Source organism: Mirounga angustirostris, unplaced genomic scaffold (assembly GCF_029215605.1).
Source record: "Mirounga angustirostris isolate CCGP_5_RB_7025 unplaced genomic scaffold, mMirAng1.0.hap1 SCAF_2, whole genome shotgun sequence".
Lineage (NCBI taxonomy): Eukaryota > Metazoa > Chordata > Mammalia > Carnivora > Phocidae > Mirounga > Mirounga angustirostris.
In genome coordinates this window covers 143,884,669-143,904,502 of record NW_026991710.1, presented here as the reverse complement: position 1 = coordinate 143,904,502, position 19,834 = coordinate 143,884,669, and the positions used below count along the sequence as shown (strand labels likewise).

The 19,834-nt window shown below is 35.8% G+C and overlaps 1 protein-coding gene across 11 annotated transcripts in view; it reads left to right on the top strand.

Annotated features, from left to right (window-relative positions):
* Window positions 1-19,834, top strand: part of NEK1 (NIMA related kinase 1) — a 326,908-nt gene that overhangs the window by 220,706 nt on the left and 86,368 nt on the right. Inside the window, exon 36 of one of the 11 annotated variants that reach the window (XM_064585278.1) lies at window positions 4,741-6,723. The exons of 9 other annotated variants lie outside the window; for them this stretch is intronic. In XM_064585278.1, coding sequence (XP_064441348.1) covers window positions 4,741-4,754 — 14 coding nt within the window. In that variant the 3' untranslated portion in view covers window positions 4,755-6,723. Of the gene's footprint in view, window positions 1-3,296; window positions 6,724-19,834 lie in introns of those variants that run through there. One more of the 11 variants, XM_064585273.1, reaches the window with a different exon arrangement.

Genomic DNA, 19,834 nt, shown 5'->3' with positions numbered 1-19,834 from the left:
GGCACAAATAAATGGAAAGATATACTGTTCAAAAATCAGTTGGAAGAATTAATATGTTAAAATATCCAGGGGCACCTGGGTGGCTCAGTCGGTTAAGCATCTGCCTTCGGCTCAGGTCAGGGTCCCAGGGTCCTGATATCGAGCCCCCATATCGGGCTCCCTGCTCTGCAGGAAGCCTGCTTCTCCCTCTCTCACTCCCCCTGCTTGTGTTCCCTCTCGCTGTGTCTCTGTCAAATAAATAAATAAAATCTTAAAAAAAAATGTTAAAATACCCATATTACCCAAAGCAGTCTACAGATTCAGTGCAATCCCTATCAAAATAATCCTAAAATTTATATGCAATCACAAAAGACCTTGAATAGCCAAAGCAGTCTTGGGAAAGAAGAACGAAGAGGTATCACACTCCCTGATTTTAAACTATCCTGCAGAGCTGTAGTAATCAAAACTAGCACAAAAACAGACACATATTATCAATGGAACAGAATAGAGAGCGCAGAAATAAACCCATGCTTATATGCTTATATGTTCAATTAACCTACAACAAAGGAGGCAAGAAATTACGGGGAAAAGACAGTCTCTTCACTAAGTGATGTTGGGAAAACTGGAGAGCTACATGTAATACAAGAATGAGACTGGACCACTTTCTTTCACCATATATTAAAATATACTTAAAATGGATTAAAGACTTAAAATAATACTTGAAGCCATAAAGCTCTGAGAATAAAACATAGGCAGTAAGCTCTTTGACACTGGTCTTAGCAGTACTTTTTTGGATCTGTCTCCTCTGACAAGGACAACAAAAGCAAAAATATACAAGGGGTACCACATCAAACTAAAAAGCTTTTGCACAGCAAAGGAACCCATCAGCAAAATGAAAAGGCAACCTCCTGAATGGGAGACGATATTCAAAAAGCACATGTTCAATAAGTGATTAACATTTGAAATATATAAAGAACTCATAAAATTCAATATTGAAAAAAAAATCAATTAAAAAAAGACTGAGGACCTGAACAGCAACTTTTCCAAAGAAGACATAAAGATAGCCAACAGGCACATGTAAAGATGCTCCACATCACTCACCATCAGGGAAATACAAGTCAAAACCACAAAGAGATACCACCTTAAACCTGTCAGAATGGCTATTATGAAAGAGACGAAATAGCAAGTGTTGACAAGGAGGTAGAGAAAAGGGAACTCTTGGTGGGAATGTAAATTGGTGCAGCCATTATGGAAAACAGTATGGAGGTTCCTCAAAATATTAAAAAATTAACTGCCATACAATCCATCAATTCCATTTCTAGGTAATTATCCAAAGAAAATGAAAATACTAAATCAGTGGGGCGCCTGGCTGGCTCAGTTGGTAGAGCATACGACTCTTGATCTCTGGGTTATGGGTTCAAGCTCCATGTTGGGTGTAGAGATTACTTAAAAAAAAAATACTAATTCAAAAAGACATATGCACTCATATGTTCATTGCAGTAATATTTACAGTAGCCCAAATATGGAAGCAACCCAAATGTCCATAGATAGATAAATGGATAAAGATGTGGCAAATATACACAATGGAATATTACTCAACCAACAGAAAGAGTGAATTCTTGCCATTTGCAACAACATGGATAGACCTATAGAGTATTATGCTACAGGAAATAAATCAGAGAAATATATGACTTTACTTACATGTGGAACCCAAAAAGCAAAAGAAACAGGACAGTAACAAAAACAGACTCAGATACAGAGAACAAACTGGTGGTTGCCGAAGTGGAGGGAAGATGGGGATGGATGGAATAAGTGAAGGGATTAAGAGGTACAGTCTTCAGTTATAAAAGAAGACAAGGGATATAATGTACAGCATAGGGAATATAGTTAATAATATTGTAACAGCTTTGTACAGTGACAGATGATAACTAGACCTTGTCACCATTTTGTAGTGTATATAAATATCAAATTAATATATTGTACACTTGATACTAATACAATATTGTGTATCTGTTAGTCTTCAATCTAAAAAAAGAAACAATATCAGAATTTCATATCACACAAAAGGGAATGAGGACCCTGAAGTTCTGTATCATAAAGCCTATCAGTATTTCCTTTAGCCTAGAAAAAGTATAAAGCAGTTAGTCAAATGCTTCCCTTGGAAACCTTTTTAAAAATATCTCACTGAAGCCCCTAAAACATTGCAACTTACTAATATGCAAAAAATTATATATATTAATATATAAATCCCTAAACTGGTTGTAAAATGTATATGGAACTATATGAATAAATTGCTTTTTGTATTGTTAATCCTAAAACAGTTAAATGTTGGACAGTGATTGGATTTAGAATAGCTATTTCAAAGTCATTCTTACTGGAAATACTTAGACCCTAGATCTAGTTGTCTTATAGATTGTTCTTTTAGGCCACATTAGGAGATAATAATTAAACCATGTGATCTACATATGGTACTTACACACCATATGTAGGTAAATTATATCTAGCTCACCCAAAAGTGCTATCAATGTCATTAAGAAATGTTAAAAAGAAAATTATCTGAAATACATTTCTGTTTTATTTTACTAAAAATGATCTGAGTCATCAGATGGCCCCCTTTCTTCAGCTGCCTGATACTGTTAGAATATAGGTTTGGTAAGCATCTACAACTGCAGCTATTAGGAAAATTAATACCATTTAGTCCATAGCTAAGTACTGTCCAGAGTCAGAAGTCAAATACAACTAGTAAAATGTGTAAATTTTTTTACATTATTCCTCAAAAATTCCTCCACAAGGGAAAGGATTATAACTGTGGTCAAGGTAGAATGGCGAAGGCCACCAAGTCCTCGTGTAGAATATCAGTCTTGGCAGTCCACACCTGTAGACCTTCCTTCCACATTTATTTTATTGTACTGTGTTTATGTAATGAAGTTCTCTATAGCAGCTAAAACAAATGAACTAAATTTTCATCTATCAGTATGAATAAGCCCCACAAATATGATGAATGGAATAAGTAGGACAACCGTTTATATAATGCTTAAAAGCAGTATTATTTAGGTGTGCATATATGCAATAAAAGTAAAAAAAAAAAAAACATGAAAAGAAAAAGATGCACATCAGTTTAGGATATTGATAATGCCCTTGGGCAAGAAGAAAAGACAACAAGATTGGAAAAGGATACTTTCTATCTATAATATGTTTTTCTTAAAAAATAACCCAAACCAATATGACCCAAAATTAACTTTTATTAATTCTCAGTACTGGGTACATGTGTGTTCATTAGTTTGCTCTCTGTACTTTTCTATTTGAAACATTTTGAGACCAATGGAACAGAAGAGAGCCCAGATATGGACCCTCAACTCTATGGTCAAATAATCTTCGACAAAGCAGGAAAAAATATGCAATGGGAAAAAGACAGTCTGTTCAATAAATGGTGCTGGGAAAATTGGACAGCTATATACAGAAGAATGAAACTCGACCATTCTCTAACACCATACACAAAGATAAACTCAAAATGGATGAAAGACCTCAATGTGAGACAGGAATCCATCCAAATCCTAGAGGAGAACATAGAAAGTAACCTCTTTGACATTGGCAGCAGGAACTTCTTTCAAGATACATCTCCAAAGGCTAGTGAAACAAAAGCAAAAATGAACTTTTGGGACTTCATCAAGATAAAAAGCTTCTGCAGAGCAAAGGAAACCGTCAACAAAGAGGCAACCCACAGAATGGGACAAGATATTTGCCAATGACACTACAAAGCACTGATTTCCAAGATCTATAAAGAACTTCTCAAACTCAACACCCAAAAAACAAATAATCAGGTCAAAAAATGGGCAGAAGACATGAACAGACATTTCTCCATGGAGGCCCTACAAATGGCTAACAGTCACATGAAAAAATGTTCATCGTCCTTAGCCATCAGGGAAATTCAAATCAAAACCACATTGAGATACCACCTTACACCAGTTAGAATGGCAAAAATTGACAAGGCAAGAAACAACAAATGTTGGAGAGGTTGTAGAGAAAGGGAAACCCTCTTACACTGTTGGTGAGAATGCAAGCTGGTACAACCAACTGGATTTTAATGAAAGATCATTTTTGCTCGAGTGTGGAAGATTGTGATTGCTGTGTAAGATTAAATCAAGTAGTCTGTTTAATTCATTCGACTATGTTTTTTTAGAATAAAGAAAAATTGGAAGCAACCAACATAAGTAGAAATGGTTAATTTAATTATGCCTTATCTGTAAAATAAAAAATACTGTGCAGCCACTGAAACTGACATGGAGCATATCCATGATTCATTCTTTCTCAACATATTGTAAAATTTTCATCATATATAAAAGTTGAAAGAACTTTACATTTATCACCCATATACCCAGCACCTAGATTCTGCCACTAATATTTTATAATCTTGCTTTATCACTTATTTATCTATTCTTCCATCCATTATATGCATTAAGGAGGAAATATGCAATTAAAAAGATTTTGAAAGTTTTTTCAAAATTTGTTATTTGCATAGAATTATTCGACATTGGCCGTCTTTGGCTTATAGATGATTTTTGTTTCCCACTTTATTCTTCATTGTACTGTTTGAATATTTTACACCGAGTATGTGATATTGAATAATATTAAGTGATCTTAAATAAAAACTAGACTTAAAACTACATTAAAGCTCTTTTCCTTTACCGTAAAAAAGAATTAGTTTTTTAGATACAGTTTGATTTGCAATGAAGTGAACTAATTTTTTTTTCTTTTTCACAGATAATGATGAATAATCATCAGAACATTCTTTAATTCTCAACTGTATGAAAACATTTATATTTGGCTCATCAGAAAAACAAGCTGCAGGGGGAAATGTAGCAATTTTCTACAAATATCAGATTTAAGATGGGCATGCTGATTGCATGAAAAAGATGGAGAAACATGCCATTTTTCAATTAAGATTCTAGTATTTTACCTATTTTATTTTGTTCCTTGAGTTCTATAGTAACCTCCTACAGAATATATGCTTTATTAAATTATCCAACCAAAGCATAAGAGACATTGATCCAGAACTGGACTTAATGGTTCTGAAAAAGATTTACTAATGCAGTAAGGTAACTTTTACTTTGAGCAAATGTCTTTAAGATGAGAGAATTACTTAAGTTATGAAAGATTTGCCTATGGTTTTTCATTTAAGTATTTAAGCATGACCTTTTTTTCTGTCTACATGTTTTCGTATCCAGCAATTTAGTATTAAATAACCTTGTCAAGGGCTCTATTTAAGTCTTTACATTTTGAAGATGGAATTTTTAGCCTTAAAGTTTATATTTTCCATCTTTTTTCAACCAGTGTGTCTCTTCAACAGGTTGTAGAGGTCAGTCTTAGAAATCATTGAAAACTTTGATTATGGAAAAATAACAAAATTGTATTTCCTGGTATTTAAAAAGTTCGTTAATTGTTTCTTTTTAAGGACCAGAATCAGGAATATTATGTTGAAAAATCAGTTTATGAATTTTAACATTGACGTAGCATATATCATAAAGTTGCCCTTTTTGTTTTTAACTTTCATGTATATGCTTCCAGGGCAATACAGAAAAAGGAATTGTTTTTATTTGGACACTGTGACAGTTTGGGTAACTAGCATTCCAAAGGGGGGGAAATGTTTGCCTCTTTTATTTCCATTATGGTCATTAAAATGATGGTCACACAGCTTCAATTGCAATGTGCCAGGTATTACATGGTTTCATTAGAGATATCTAAAGTCCAGATGCTTTTAGTAATAAAAGCATAATTTTTGAAACTGGAGTACATAGCAGTCTGGTTGGCATTATCTATAATTTGAACAGTAAAATCTTATCTTGCAGCACCATCAGTACTAGGCTAACTTTATTATGTATATTATTTCTAACATCCAAAACTACTTGATTTTTATATGTTTATTTTATATTACTATTAAATTTTTATTCTCTATCTGAAGTACACTATCAGTTGTCTTTTACTTATTTGCACTATTATTAATAGAATGCTTTTACAATGAGCTGAGAATACTTTGTTTTATCTGATGATTTCCATTATTTTTTTCAAGGAAGAATTTGAATTTTGCACTTTAATTCTCTACAATCCTGAAAAATGATAATGATCTTTTAGGGAGTTATTTTCTAATTCTTAGCCTATCACAACTATTAGAAAAGCAACAAAGGATATAACGCAGTAGAAAAGTTGTTTAACCATATTTCAAAAGATGTCATTTATATATATATAAGAATAGGGATGACAAATATGATTTATGCCATCTCCAGTCAACTGGTAGTGAGTGGCTCTGGATTTTTATTATGGAAAGATTGTGTCACTGGAAAGAGGGCTATTATTGTTTAATAAGGTCTACTATAAGTGGTCAAAGTGAAGTGTGGAAGCATCTATAGATTAACTAACAGCTAGAAAGGGCTATGAGGAAAATTTAGAATTACCTCCATTTAACAGGCAAAGACATTTGAATTGTAAAATGAATGAAGTCGCTTGCATAAAAGGCCAGAGTAGACTAGTTCCAGGTCTAACATTGTGCTATTAGCACACTGGTTTTTTAATTTATTTCACCTGGAGAGTGAAAAAGAATAAATTCAATAGGAAAAAGTATATTTAGCATTAATACATTAAGAATTCAGCAGAGATTTCCTGTTCCTAGGAATAACACTATTGTAATTAACCTTCCTGTTGAAAATTTTTTAATGCTAAATAAAGGGTTTTTTCCTCACAAATTAAAAAAATACCTTTTATCACTTCATTGATGATGGATCTTTAAAGATCACGTGTGTGTGTGTGTGTGTTTAATATACATCTAAAAATACAGAATTTGTCAGAAGATGAATTACAAGGCCAAAGCTTAGGAGAAAGTCTCAACCCAGGGATTAGTGAATATTGGAGAGAAAAAGGTAGTTTTCACCTGAAAGTATCCAACACCTTACACTTCGATATAGTAGCTCATGGAGCAAAGGAGGTAAAAGATGAGGCCAAGTGCCCATCCAAGTTGGAGAATCCTGTAGGAAACCCTACATTAAGGTAGGACTTCAGAAGCTTACATCTTCATAATAAGGGAGAACTAGAACTAAACGCAACCCCAAATTCAGGGACTATAGAAAAATAAAAGGACAAAAAAAATGTTTTAAGAAGTCATGACCACAAACCAGTCTTTAAGTGGTTTTGTATCTTGAGCACCAAAATCTGAGTGGGCCAGGTAACTTTAAACTCAAACATAATTTGAAATGATTCCCAACAAGTAGTACTCCCATGAACCAGGCAGAAGCCATTCCAATGCCTCTCTGAAGGAAGACATTTATTTTATATCTTGAAAAGCACCAAAAGTAAGTTTTGAAGACACTGATGAACACAGAGAAAAAAGTACACAATCAATCAAGGATATGTAAGTGGGAGATAGGGACAAGATCTGCACAGACTTTAGATTTTTTCTTTTTTTTTTTTTATTATGTCAATCACCATACATTACATCATTAGTTTTGATGTAGTGTTCCATGATTCATTGTTTGTGTATAACACCCACTGCTCCATTCAGTATGTGCCTTCTTTAATACCCATCACCAGGCTAACCCATCCCCCCACCCCCCTCCCCTCTAGAACTCTCAGTTTTTTCTCAGAGTCCATAGTCTCTCATGGTTTGTCTCCCCCTCTGATATTCCCCCCCTTCATTCTTCCCTTCCTGCTTTTTTTTTTTTTAACATATAATGTATTATTTGTTTCAGAGGTACAGATTTGTGATTCAACAGTCTTACACAATTCACAGCGCTCACCATACCACATACCCACCCCATCCCTCCCACCCCCCACCCCTCCAGCAACCCTGTTTGTTTCCTGAGATTAAGAATTCCTCATAACAGTGAAATCATATGATACATGTCTTTCTCTGATTGACTTATTCCGCTCAGCATAATACCCTCCAGTTCCATCCACGTTGTTGCAAATGGCAAGATTACATTCCTTTTGATGGCTGCATAATACTCCATTGTGTGTGTGTATGTATATATATACACCACATCTTCGTTATACATTCATCTGTCGGACATCTTCGCTCTTTCCACAGTTTGGCTATTGTAGACATTGCTGCTATAAACATCAGGGTGCATGTACCCCTTCGAATTTCTATCTTTGGGGTAAGATATTTGTATCTTTTGGGTACATTTGTATCTTTGGGGTAAATACCTAGTAGTGCAATTGCTGGATCGTATGGTAGCTCTATTTTCAACTTTTTGAGGAACCTCTATACTGTTTTCCAGACTGGCTGCACCAGCGCTTGCATTCCCACCAACAGTGTAGGAGGGTTCCCCTTTCTCCGCATCCCCGCCAACATCTGTCGTTTCCTGACTTGTTAATTTTAGCCATTCTGACTGGTGTGAGGTGGTATCTCATTGAGGTTTTGATTTGGATTTTCCTGATGCCGAGCAATGTTGAGCACTTTTTCATGTGTCTGTTGGCCATTTGGATGTTTTTGGAAAAATGTCTGTTCATGTCTTCTGCCCATTTCTTCACTGGATCATTTGTTCTTTGGGTGTTCAGTTTGATAAGTCCTTTATAGATTTTGGATACTAGCCCTTTATCTGATATGTCATTTGCAAATATCTTCTCCCATTCTGTCGGTTGTCTTTTGGTTTTGTTGACTGTTTCTTTTGCTGTGCAGAAACTTTTTATCTTGATGAGGTCCCAGTATTTCATTTTTGCCTTTGCTTCCCTTGCCTTTGGTGATGACTCTAGGAAGAAGTTGCAGCGGCTGAGGTCGAAGAGGTTACTGCCTGTGTTCTCCTTTAGGATTTTGATGGACTCCTGTCTCACATCGAGGTCTTTCAACCATTTGGAGTCTATTTTTGTGTGTGGTGTAAGGAAATGGTCCAGTTTCATTCTTCTGCATGTGGCTGTCCAATTTTCCCAACACCATTTGTTGAAGAGACTTTTTTTCCATTGGACATTCTTTCCTGCTTTGTCGAAGATTAGTTGACCATAGAACTGAGGGTCCATTTCTGGGCTCTCTATTCTGTTCCATTGATCTATGTGTCTGTTTTTGTGCCACCATACTGTCTTCATGATGACAGCTTTGTAATAGAGCTTGAAGTCCGGAATTGTGATGCCACCAGCTTTGCTTTTCTTTTTCAACATTCCTCTAGCTATTTGGAGTCTTTTCTGGTTCCATACAAATTTTAGGATTATTTGTTCCATTTCTTTGAAAATAGTGGATGGTATTTTGATAGGGATTGCTTTGAATGTATAGATTGCTCTAGGTAGCATTGACATCTTCACAATATTTATTCTTCCAATCATGAGCATGGAATGTTTTTCCATTTCTTTGTGTCTTCCTCAATATCTTCCATGAGTATTTTAGCATTTTCTGAATACAGAATCTGTGCCTCTTTGGTTAGATTTATTCCTTGGTATCTTATGGTTTTGGGTGCAATTGTAAATGGGATTGACTCCTTAATTTCTCTTTTTTCTGTCTTGTTGTTGGTGTATAGGAATGCCACTGATTTCTGTGCATTGATTTTATATCCTGCCACTTTACTGAATTCCTGTATGAGTTCTAGCAATTTTGGGGTGGAGTCTTTTGGGTTTTCCACATAAAGTATCATATCATCTGCAAAGAGTGAGAGTTTGACTTCTTCTTTGCAGATTTGGATGCCTTTTCTTTTTGTTGTCTGATTGCTGTGCTAGGACTTCTAATACTATGTTGAATAGCAGTGGTGATAGTGGACATCCCTGCCATGTTCCTGACCTTAGGGGGAAAGCTCTCATTTTTTCCCCATTGAGAATGATATTCACTGTGGGTTTTTCATAGATGGCTTTTATGATATTGAGGTATGTACCCTCTATCCCTATACTCTGAAGAGTTTTGATCAAGAAAGGATGCTGTACCTTGTCAAATGCTTTTTCTGCATCTATTGAGAGGATCCTATGGTTCTTGTCCTTTCTTTTATTAATGTATCACACTGATTGATTTGCGGATGTTGAACCAACCTTGCAGCCCAGGGATAAATCCCACTTGGTCATGGTGAATAATCCTTTTAATGTACTGTTGGATCCTACTGGCTAGTATTTTGGTGAGAATTTTTGCATCCATGTGTACAGACTTTAGATTTGAAGTTATCAGAGATGTGTTATAAAATAACTATACTTACTGGGTTTAAAAAATGATCAACAAACTTGAAAATATCTGCAGGGAAAGAAAAACTAAGTTTTTTATACAGATTTGAAGAACCAAATGGAATTCATTTACATGAAAAATACTAATAGCCAAAGTTTTAAAACTCAGTGGACATGCTTGGCAGTAAAATATGCATGGCAGAAAAGAGAAAGAAATGGAAGAAATTATCCATGATATAGCACAGAGAGAAAAATGGAAAATACAGAAAGTAAGAGACCAATTCAGTAAGAATGTCTAGTATATATTTGATTGGAGCCCTAGAGAAAAAGGAAGAATGGGATAAAGTTAATTGGAGAGAGAAAGGCTAAGAATTTTTCTGATCTATTGGAAGACACCAATCTACAGATTGAAGAAGCCCAGTGAATGTTAAGCAGGATAAAGTAAAAGAAATTCTTTTAGTGTCTTTATTTTTTTTTAATTTTATTATGTTATGTCACCGTACATCATTAATTTTTGATGTGATCCACGATCTATTGTTTTCATATAACACCCAGTGCTCCATGCAGTACATTCCCTTCTTAATACCCATCACCAGGCTAACCAATCCCCCCTCCCCCCTCCCCTCTAAAACCCTGTTTCTCAGAGTCCATAGTTTCTCATGGTTCATCTCTCCCTCCGATTCCCCCCGCTTCATTTTTCCCTTCCTTCTTCTAATGTCCTCCATGCTATTCCTTATGTTCCACAAATGAGTGAAACCATATGATAATTGACTTTCTCTGCTTGACTTATTTCACCTAGCATCATCTCCTCCAGTCCCATTCATGCTGATGTAAAAGTTGGGTATTCATCCTTTCTGATGGCTGAGTAATATTCTATTGTATATATGGGCCACATATTCTTTATTCATTCGTCTGTTGAAGGGCATCTCGGCTCTTTCCACAGTTTGGCTATTGCAGACATTGCTGCTATGAACATTGGGGTGCATATGGCCCATTCTTTTCACTACATCTGTGTCTTTGGGGTAAATACCCAGTAGTGCAATTGCTGGGTCATAGGGTAGCTCTATTTTTAATTTTTTGAGGAACCTCCACACTGTTTTCCAAAGTGGCTGTACCAACTTGCATTCCCACCAACAGTTTAAGAGGGTTCCCCTTTCTCCACAACCTCTCCAACATTTGTGTCTTTAGAGTGAAACTGAATATCAGAGACAAAAAAAATTTTAAAAGTTGAAGTTAAAAAACATACTACTTTCAAAGGAATGTTAAAGACTACCAAGTGGCTTTTCAACAATAGTAATAGAACAGTGGGATGGTATCTTCAGTGGGACAAAAAAAAAATCATCATTTAGAATTATATTTGTAGCAAAAAATCTGTTTCATGAATGAATAAAAATGAATTCTGACTCTCACAACTGGCCATGATGTAAAAGAGAGATTTGCCTTCCAACCTTTAACAATTAAAACACTTGACAAAATACATGAACAGTGCTTTTCAGAGAGTGGGCAACAGACAACAAAGGTCAGTGATCCAAGAAAGAAGGGAAACAAATAAGTTAAGCCCTTTGATTGTCCAAATTTATTGTGTAGAAATAACATGGGAGCCAGGGAACCCATACAAAACCCAGGATTCTCTCTAAGTTGAGGAGATAGGAGAATTTAGAGAGGTGAAAGGAGAGGTAAAAATCTGAATAGCCCTATATCTAATGATGAAATTTAATTTTAGTTTGAAATGTTCCCACAAAGAAAGCTGTGAGCCTAGATGGCTTCACTGATGAATTCTATCTAACATTTCTGAAAGAAATAGTACTAGTTCTACACAAATTTTTCCAAAATATAGGAGAGGAAGGAACAGTTTCCTACTTACCTTAAGAGCACAGCATTACCTTGCTCTCAAAACAAGGAAGGAGTTACAAGAAAACTACAAACTCATAAACCTTGTGAACACTAATGAAAAAATTATTAAAATTTTCTCAAGTCAAACCAAACAATTATCAAAAAAGGACAACGTATCATAACCAAGTGAAGTATATGCCAGAAATGCAAAACTGGTTTAACATTTAAAAGTCAATCAATGTTATTCATCTTATTTTCAGACTCTAGAAAAGAAAAATCATATCATCTCAATAGATACAGAAAAAATATTCGAGAAAATCCAACATCCATTTCTCATAAAAGTTTTCAGCAAACTAGAAATAAAAGGGAAATTCCTCAATCTGATAAAGGTCATCTTAAACAAATTAAAACAGCTAACATACTTGTGAAAACAAAGTTTTCTCCCTAAATGGAAAAAGAGCAATTATTTCTGCTCACATCACTTATATTCTATTTTGTGCTGGAGGTTCTAGCCATTTTGTAATGCAGTAAAAACAAATGTCTACAGATTGAAAAGAAAGCAGTAAAGACTGCCTTTATTCGCAAATGATGTGATTGTCTCTAAAATCCTAAGAAAGCTACACAAATGCTATAAGAACTAAAATTTAAGCAAGATTGCAAGATACAAAGGTCAATATTAAAAATCAATTCTATATACTAACGAACAATGAGAAATAGAAAATTTTAAGATACTATTTATAATAGCATTAAAATTATGAAATAGGGATAAATTTCACTAAAAAGATGTGCAGGGGTGCCCGGGTGGCTCAGTTGGTTAAGCACCTGCCTTCGGCTCAGGTCATGATCCCAGGATCCTGGAATCAAGCCCCACGTCGGGCTCTCTGCTTCTTCCTCTCCCTCTACCTGCCGCTCCCCCTGCTTGTGCTCTCTCTTTCAAACAAATAAGATCTTTAAAAAAAAAAATGCAACGTCTGTGCACTGAAACTACAAAACTCTGCTGAGAAAAAGATGACCTAAGTGGGCAAATATACCATGTTCATAGATCAAAAAATGCAATACTGTTAAGTAGAGGAAAACACAGGAGAAATCTTAGTTACCTTGGGTTTGGCAAAAGTTCCTTAAACAGACTTAAAATATTAATTATAAAAGAAAAAATAAATTTGATTTCATTAAAATTATAAATTTACTTTTCAAAGGACATTGTTAAGAAAACAAAAAGGCTAGCCATAAACTGAGAGATTTTTGCCAAACATATCTGTTGAAAATATGTTATCTATAATATATAAACACATAATTCAACAATGAGAAAATCCACTTTAACAATGGGCAAAATGTTTACATACACGATCAAAGAAGATAAATAGATGACAAGCTCATGAAGAGATGTTACCATTATTCATTAGGGAAGTACGAATGAAAACCACAATGAGATACCACTGTACACTCTAAAATGACTAAAACTAAAGAATATTGAGAAAGAAGTGCAGCAGAACTCATACTTTGCTGGTGAATATATAAAATATCACTTTGGAAAAGCAGAGTATGTGAATGCTCATAACAAATGTATTCATAATAGCCAATAACTATTTTAAAAAGCAAGGTATCAACAACAGGTAAATGGATAAACTGACATATCCACAAAATGGAATACTACTGAGCAATAGATGTGAGCTATGAACACAGCATATTTGAGTCACAGCAATAAGCTGTTGAAAGAATAAAAACAACACATCCTGTAAGAGTCCACTCAATTGAAACTAGAAAAGACAGATCTTCAGTGATAAAAAGCAGACCAGTGGTTGCCTAGGACTAAATAGGGGGAGGAATTACTGAGAGGGGACAAAATAGAACTTTTTTGGGTAGTGGGAGTATTCTATATTTTTGTGAATTTGGTTACACAAATGTTTACATTTGTCAAAATTTATTATGCACTTAGATGAGTTCATTTCCTTGTATGTAAATAAACCTCAAACAAGTTGATTTTTGAAAATATATCAGACATGCTAAGAAACTTTAAAATGCAACTCATGCTTAAAAGGCTATATAGTAAATAACCCCAAGTTTTTTAGATAATACAATCAGGAAACAAGGACTCTAAAGGAGTTATTATAAGTATATTCAAGTGTTTGAAGGAAAATACGATTGGGATTAATGAACAGACATAGAATTTTTACAGATGAAAGTTTCCAACTTATTTTATGATTCTATATTACCCTGACACCAAAATCAGACAAACAGTGGGATAGGAAAGAGGTGGGGGGCAAAGGAAAGGAAGAAAGAGAAAAAGACTGAAAGGAAGGGAGGGAGGGAGAAAGGAAAAGAAAACAAAACTATAGACCAACGTCCCTCATTAACTTAGATGCAAAAATCCTTAACAAAATTTTAGCAAATCAAATCCAACAATGTATAAAAAGTTACACACCATGGGGCGCCTGGGTGGCTCAGTCGGTTAAGCGTCTGCCTTCGGCTCAGGTCATGATCCCAAGGTCCTGGGATTGAGCCCCGCATTGGGCTCCCTGCTCAGCGGGAAGCCTGCTTCTCCCTCTCCCACTCCCCCTGCTTGTGTTCTCTCTCTCACTATGTCTCTTTCTGTGAAATAAATAAATAAAATCTTTAAAAAAAAAAAAGTTACACACCATAAGTGGGATTTATTCAGGTATGCAAAGCCAGTTCAACAACTCAAAAATCAAACAATATAATCTATGTCAATAGGCTAAGAAAACTACCAATTCATGATAAAACCTCTTAGCACAGTAGAAAGGAACTGCCTCATCTTGATAAACAACATCTACAAAAATCCAACAATTAACATCCTGCTTAATGGTGAGCCACTACAGGTTCTATTTTAAGATCAGGAATAAGGTTCTCACTAATCTTATTTAACATACTACTGAAAGTTCTAACCACTAGAATAAGACAATAAAAAAAGAAATAAAATGAATGTATACTGGAAAGGAAGAAATGCAGAAACAAAACTCCTGTAACTAATAAGTGAGTTCAACAAACATGCAGTATACAAGATCAATACCCCAAAATTAATCTCATCTCTATATATATCAATGAATATGCAGAACCTGAAGGTAAAAACAATGCCATTTATAATCACTCCAAAGTGAATACTTTCCAAACCATATACAGAATTTACATCCCTATGATGAAAATTATAAAATGTAGATGATAGAAATAAAAACTTGAATAAATGGGGAACCATACTGAGCGTGTGGATTTAAAGATATAACAGTAATTATGTCCGTTTTCCTTAAATTGATCTATATAGGTTTAATGAGATTTTTATCAAAATCTCCCTAAGGATTTTTGGAGACAGGCAAGCTTATTATAAAGTTTATTTGGAAAGGTAGAATAGAATAGCTAATAAATAGCTAATAAAATCTTGACAAAGAATAAAGTAGGAAGACTAGTTGATTAAACATCCGACTCTTGATTTCAGGTTCAGGTCATAGTCTCAGGGATGTGAGATCAAGCCTGCATCAGGCTCCACCTTGAGCCTAGAGTCTGCTTGGGATTCCCTCCCTCTCCCTCCCCCTCTGCCCTTCCCTGTGCTCTGTCTCTCTCAAATAAATAAAATCCTTAAAAAAAAAAAAAAAAGATGCAACAGCAATTCAGTAGGGGAAAGATAGCCTTTCAACAAATGCTGGAGAAAATGGAAACCTATAGGAAAAAAAATGAAACTTAACCTAAACTTGACAACTTATTAAAAAATTAACTCAAAACGGACTATGGGCTTAAATGTATAACACAAAACTATAGAACGTTTAGGACAAAACAGAAGAAAATCTTCAGAATTTAGGTGTAAGCAAATAGTTCTTCAACTTGACTCCAAAAGAATGAAGGAAGAAAATTTTAATTACTTGAAACTGATCTGGCTCTGCAAATATGTGAAGTGAATGAAAAGACACAGACTGGGGAAAATATTTACAAACCATATATCCAACAAAGGATTAATATCTATACTATATGAAGAACTCTAAAAACTCAAAAGTCAATCTAATTAGAAATAGGTGAAAGACAGGAACAGACACTTCACCAGACAGAATGTACATATAGCAAATATGCACATGAAAAGATTTTTTAAATCTTTAGCCATCAGGGAAGTGCAAATTAAAACCACAATGAGATATCATTACTCCTAATAGAATAGCTAAAATAAAAAAATAGAACACCAAATACTAATGAGGGTGCAGAGAAACTCAATTGTTCATAAACTGTTGATGGGAATGTAGAATGTTATAGGCACTTTGGAAAACAATTTGGCAGTTTCTTATAAAACTAAACATGCAACTACCATACGACCCAAATTTCTTCAGGTATTCATCAAGGAAGCCTTAAAGGCTTAAACTTACAATTTTATAAAAACCTGTACAGAAATGTTCATAGCAGTTTTATTTGTAATAGACAAAAGCTATAAACAGCCTAAAGGTTGTTCGGTAGGTGAGTGGTTAAACAAATGTGGTATATCCATACCATGAAATACTAGTCAGTAATAAAAAGGAACATACTACAGTTACAAGCAACATATGAATCTCTAGAGAATTATGATAAATTATTTAAAAAGCCAATCCCAAAAAGATTAGATACTGTTATGACTCCATTTACATAATATTTCAAAACAAAATTTTTAGAATGAGAGAACAGATCATCGATGGTTGCCAGGGGTTAGGGATGGGCCAAGAGGAGGGAATGGGCATTTGAGAGATCTTTATGGTGATGGAACTAATTCTTTAGACTCTGGTGATGGATACACAAACTTGCATGAAATAAAATTATATAGAAAAAAATACACATGTGATGAAATTGTATAGAACTAAATACACATACAAATGAGTACAAGCAAAACTGGGTAAATCTGAATAAGATAGATGGATTGTATCAATGCCAATATCCTAGTTGTGATATTGCGTCATAGTTTTGCAAAATGCTAACATTTGGTGAAACTGGATCAAGTGTACATAGGATCTCTACTATTTCAAGTGCATGTGAATCTATAGTTATCTCAATATTTCAATTAGAAAATAGCTATTGTAACATGAGTGCTACACCAAGGAATAACCCAATCAAATTTCTCAAATCCAGTGACAAAGAGAAAATATTAAAAGCAGAGGGGAAAAAAAGACATGTTACCTAAAAAGGAACAAATATAAGGGTAAGTGAGGAGTTCTTGTTCGAAATAATTTAGCAAGAAGATAAAAGAGTAACATTTTTAAAGTACTGAAAGAACAAACTGCCAACCAAAATTCTCTGCCTAATTTCAAAGTAAAAATAAAATGAAAACATTTGAGATACACAAAAGCTAAAAGAATTCATTACCAGAAGACCCATATTATAAGAAAATTAATGGAATTCCATTAGGAAGAAGGAAAATGATACTAGATTGAAATGTTGGTCTGCACAAAATAATAAAAAGCACCATATATGGTAAATATATGAGCAAACATGTGATTTGATTTTTTCTTATTTAAATCTTTTTCAAAGACACACTATTTTGGGGGCGCCTGGGTGGCTCAGTATTGCATCTGCCTTTGGCTCGGGTCATGATCTCAGGGTCCTAGGATCGAGCCCTGCATCGGGCTCCCTGCTCCGCGGGAAGCCTGCTTCTCCCTCTCCCACTCCCCCTGCTTGTGTTCCTTCTCTAGCTGTGTATCTCTCTGTCAAATAAATAAATAAAATCTTAAAAAAGAAAAAAAAGACACACTATTTTCACAAAAAATAATAGCAAGGTACTGTTGTGTTTGTAACACATGTAAAAGGAAAATGCATTAAAACAATAACACAGGGAGGAGGAGCTAAGATGGCAGAGTAGTATGAGGACCCTAGGCTTGCCTCTCCCTCAAACACAGCTAGATAAATATCAAATCATTCTGAATACCCAAGAATTCAATCTGAGGACTGACAGAACAAATTTCACAACTAGATCTAGGGAGAGAAGAGGCCACACCATGGAAGGTTGGAGGTGCAATGATGTGGTTTGGGAGAGAAATGGATCAGGAATGCTGTGGAGAGGAGGGAGTCTTGGTCATAGAGAGTGGTGAGAAAGAGGAGCACACGGGATCACACAAGAAAAACACTTCCCCAAAGCCATTGACTGAGAAAACAAGAGGAGTTTTTGCAACCAGTGGGGCTCGAAGACTGGAGTTTTAGAGGTCTCCGGCATGGCTGATATGGAGCCCTGAGGGCCCTGCAGTGCTCCTATAGAGAAGGCAGGCAAGTAACCTGGGGGCAGATGGTGCGATCTGTGGATTGCCTGAAACACACTGGGAGAGACAGTTCCCCCTTCTTGGAGCGCATCTGAGAGAGGTGGCATTGCCTCTCTGGGGACAAAGGAGCCAGTGGGTGCCATTTTCCTACCTTGGTGCTCAGCATAGACACAGAGACATCTGCTGAGAATGGCAAACCTGGACACTGGCTGTTTAGTATGCTTTGCTCCAAATCCCACACTCCTGCACTCTGGTGCAACTGCCCTTCTGGGTCAAACCTGCATCAATACCAGCACAGCAAGACCCTCCTCCAGAAGACCAGCACAGGTCCTGGCCACACCAGGTCCTTAAAGTTTTAAAACCCTGCTGGCCTGGCTAGGATAGAGCCTAAAGTACACTGAGCAGCTCCAGGCAAACAAGCAAACCTAGACACAGACAGTGTGAAAATAGCAATCTGAAAAACACCCAGGACACACAGGTGAAATTACTCATTTTTCTGGAGGGCTTCCCTGACAGCAGCAAATACAAACTCCCCTCTCCAGGGACAAAGGAGCTGGCTCATGCCATTTCCCGCCCCCTACCCCTCAGCATAATCTAACTTCAGTAAACAGTACTGCACCAACACTGACTGCCTAAGCTGCTTACAGCAAGCCCTGCCTCCCTGTGCTCTGCTGGTGCTGCTTTTCTCCAGCAAGTGTGCCTGAGAACCAGTGCCATGGGCCCCTCCCCCAGAAGACCAGCACAAACCCCCACACAAACCACATCTACCGACCATAGAGTTCTGCAAAGCTTCAGCTCTAGTAAAGATAGCATCAGGTCTCTTTTAACAAGCAGACCAGAGCACACCTAGTTAAAACTCACCACACTCTGGCCAAAGTCCAAACACTCCCCACTGCAGGCAAGGAGAAACTGCAGAGGTCTGACCTGAGGGATAGAGCAGCCATAACACAGCGGCGGAGTGCACGCAGCATACATGGGAGACACTTCCTGAAGTGCCAGGCTCTGGGCAGTATATGAACTCTTCATAAAGCCATTGCTCTCAGAAGCAGAAAATGTAACAGGCTTTCTGAACACATAGAAGAAAACAGTGACCTAGACAAAATGCCAAGACAGAGTAATTCACACCAAAAGGAAGAACAAGAAAAGGTCATGGCCAAGATCTAATCATAACAGATATAAGTAATATGGCAGATCCAGAATTTAAAGCAACAATATAAGAACACTAGCTAAGCTTTAGAAAACCATAGAAAACACCAGGAATCCCTTATCACAGAGATAAAAGAGCTAAAAAACTAATCAGGCCAAAATGAAAACTGCAATAACCGAGATTTGAAACCAACTAGATGTAATGACCACAAGGGTGGAAGAAGCAGAGGAATGAATAAGTGATATAGAAGATACAATTATGGAAAATAATGAAACTGAACAAAAAAGGGAAAGAAAAATCTTACTACAAAAGTAGACTTTGTTACTCAATGATTCCATAAATCATAATAATATTAGTATCATAGGAAACCCAGAAGAAGAGGGAAAAGGGTGAAGAAGTTTTACTCGAGAATATTATAGCTGAAAACTTCCCTAATTTGGGGAAGGAAACAGACATCTAAATCCAGGAGGCACAGAGAAATCCTCTCAAAACCAACAAAAGCAGGCCAACACCAAGACATATTGTAGTTAAATTTGGAAAAATA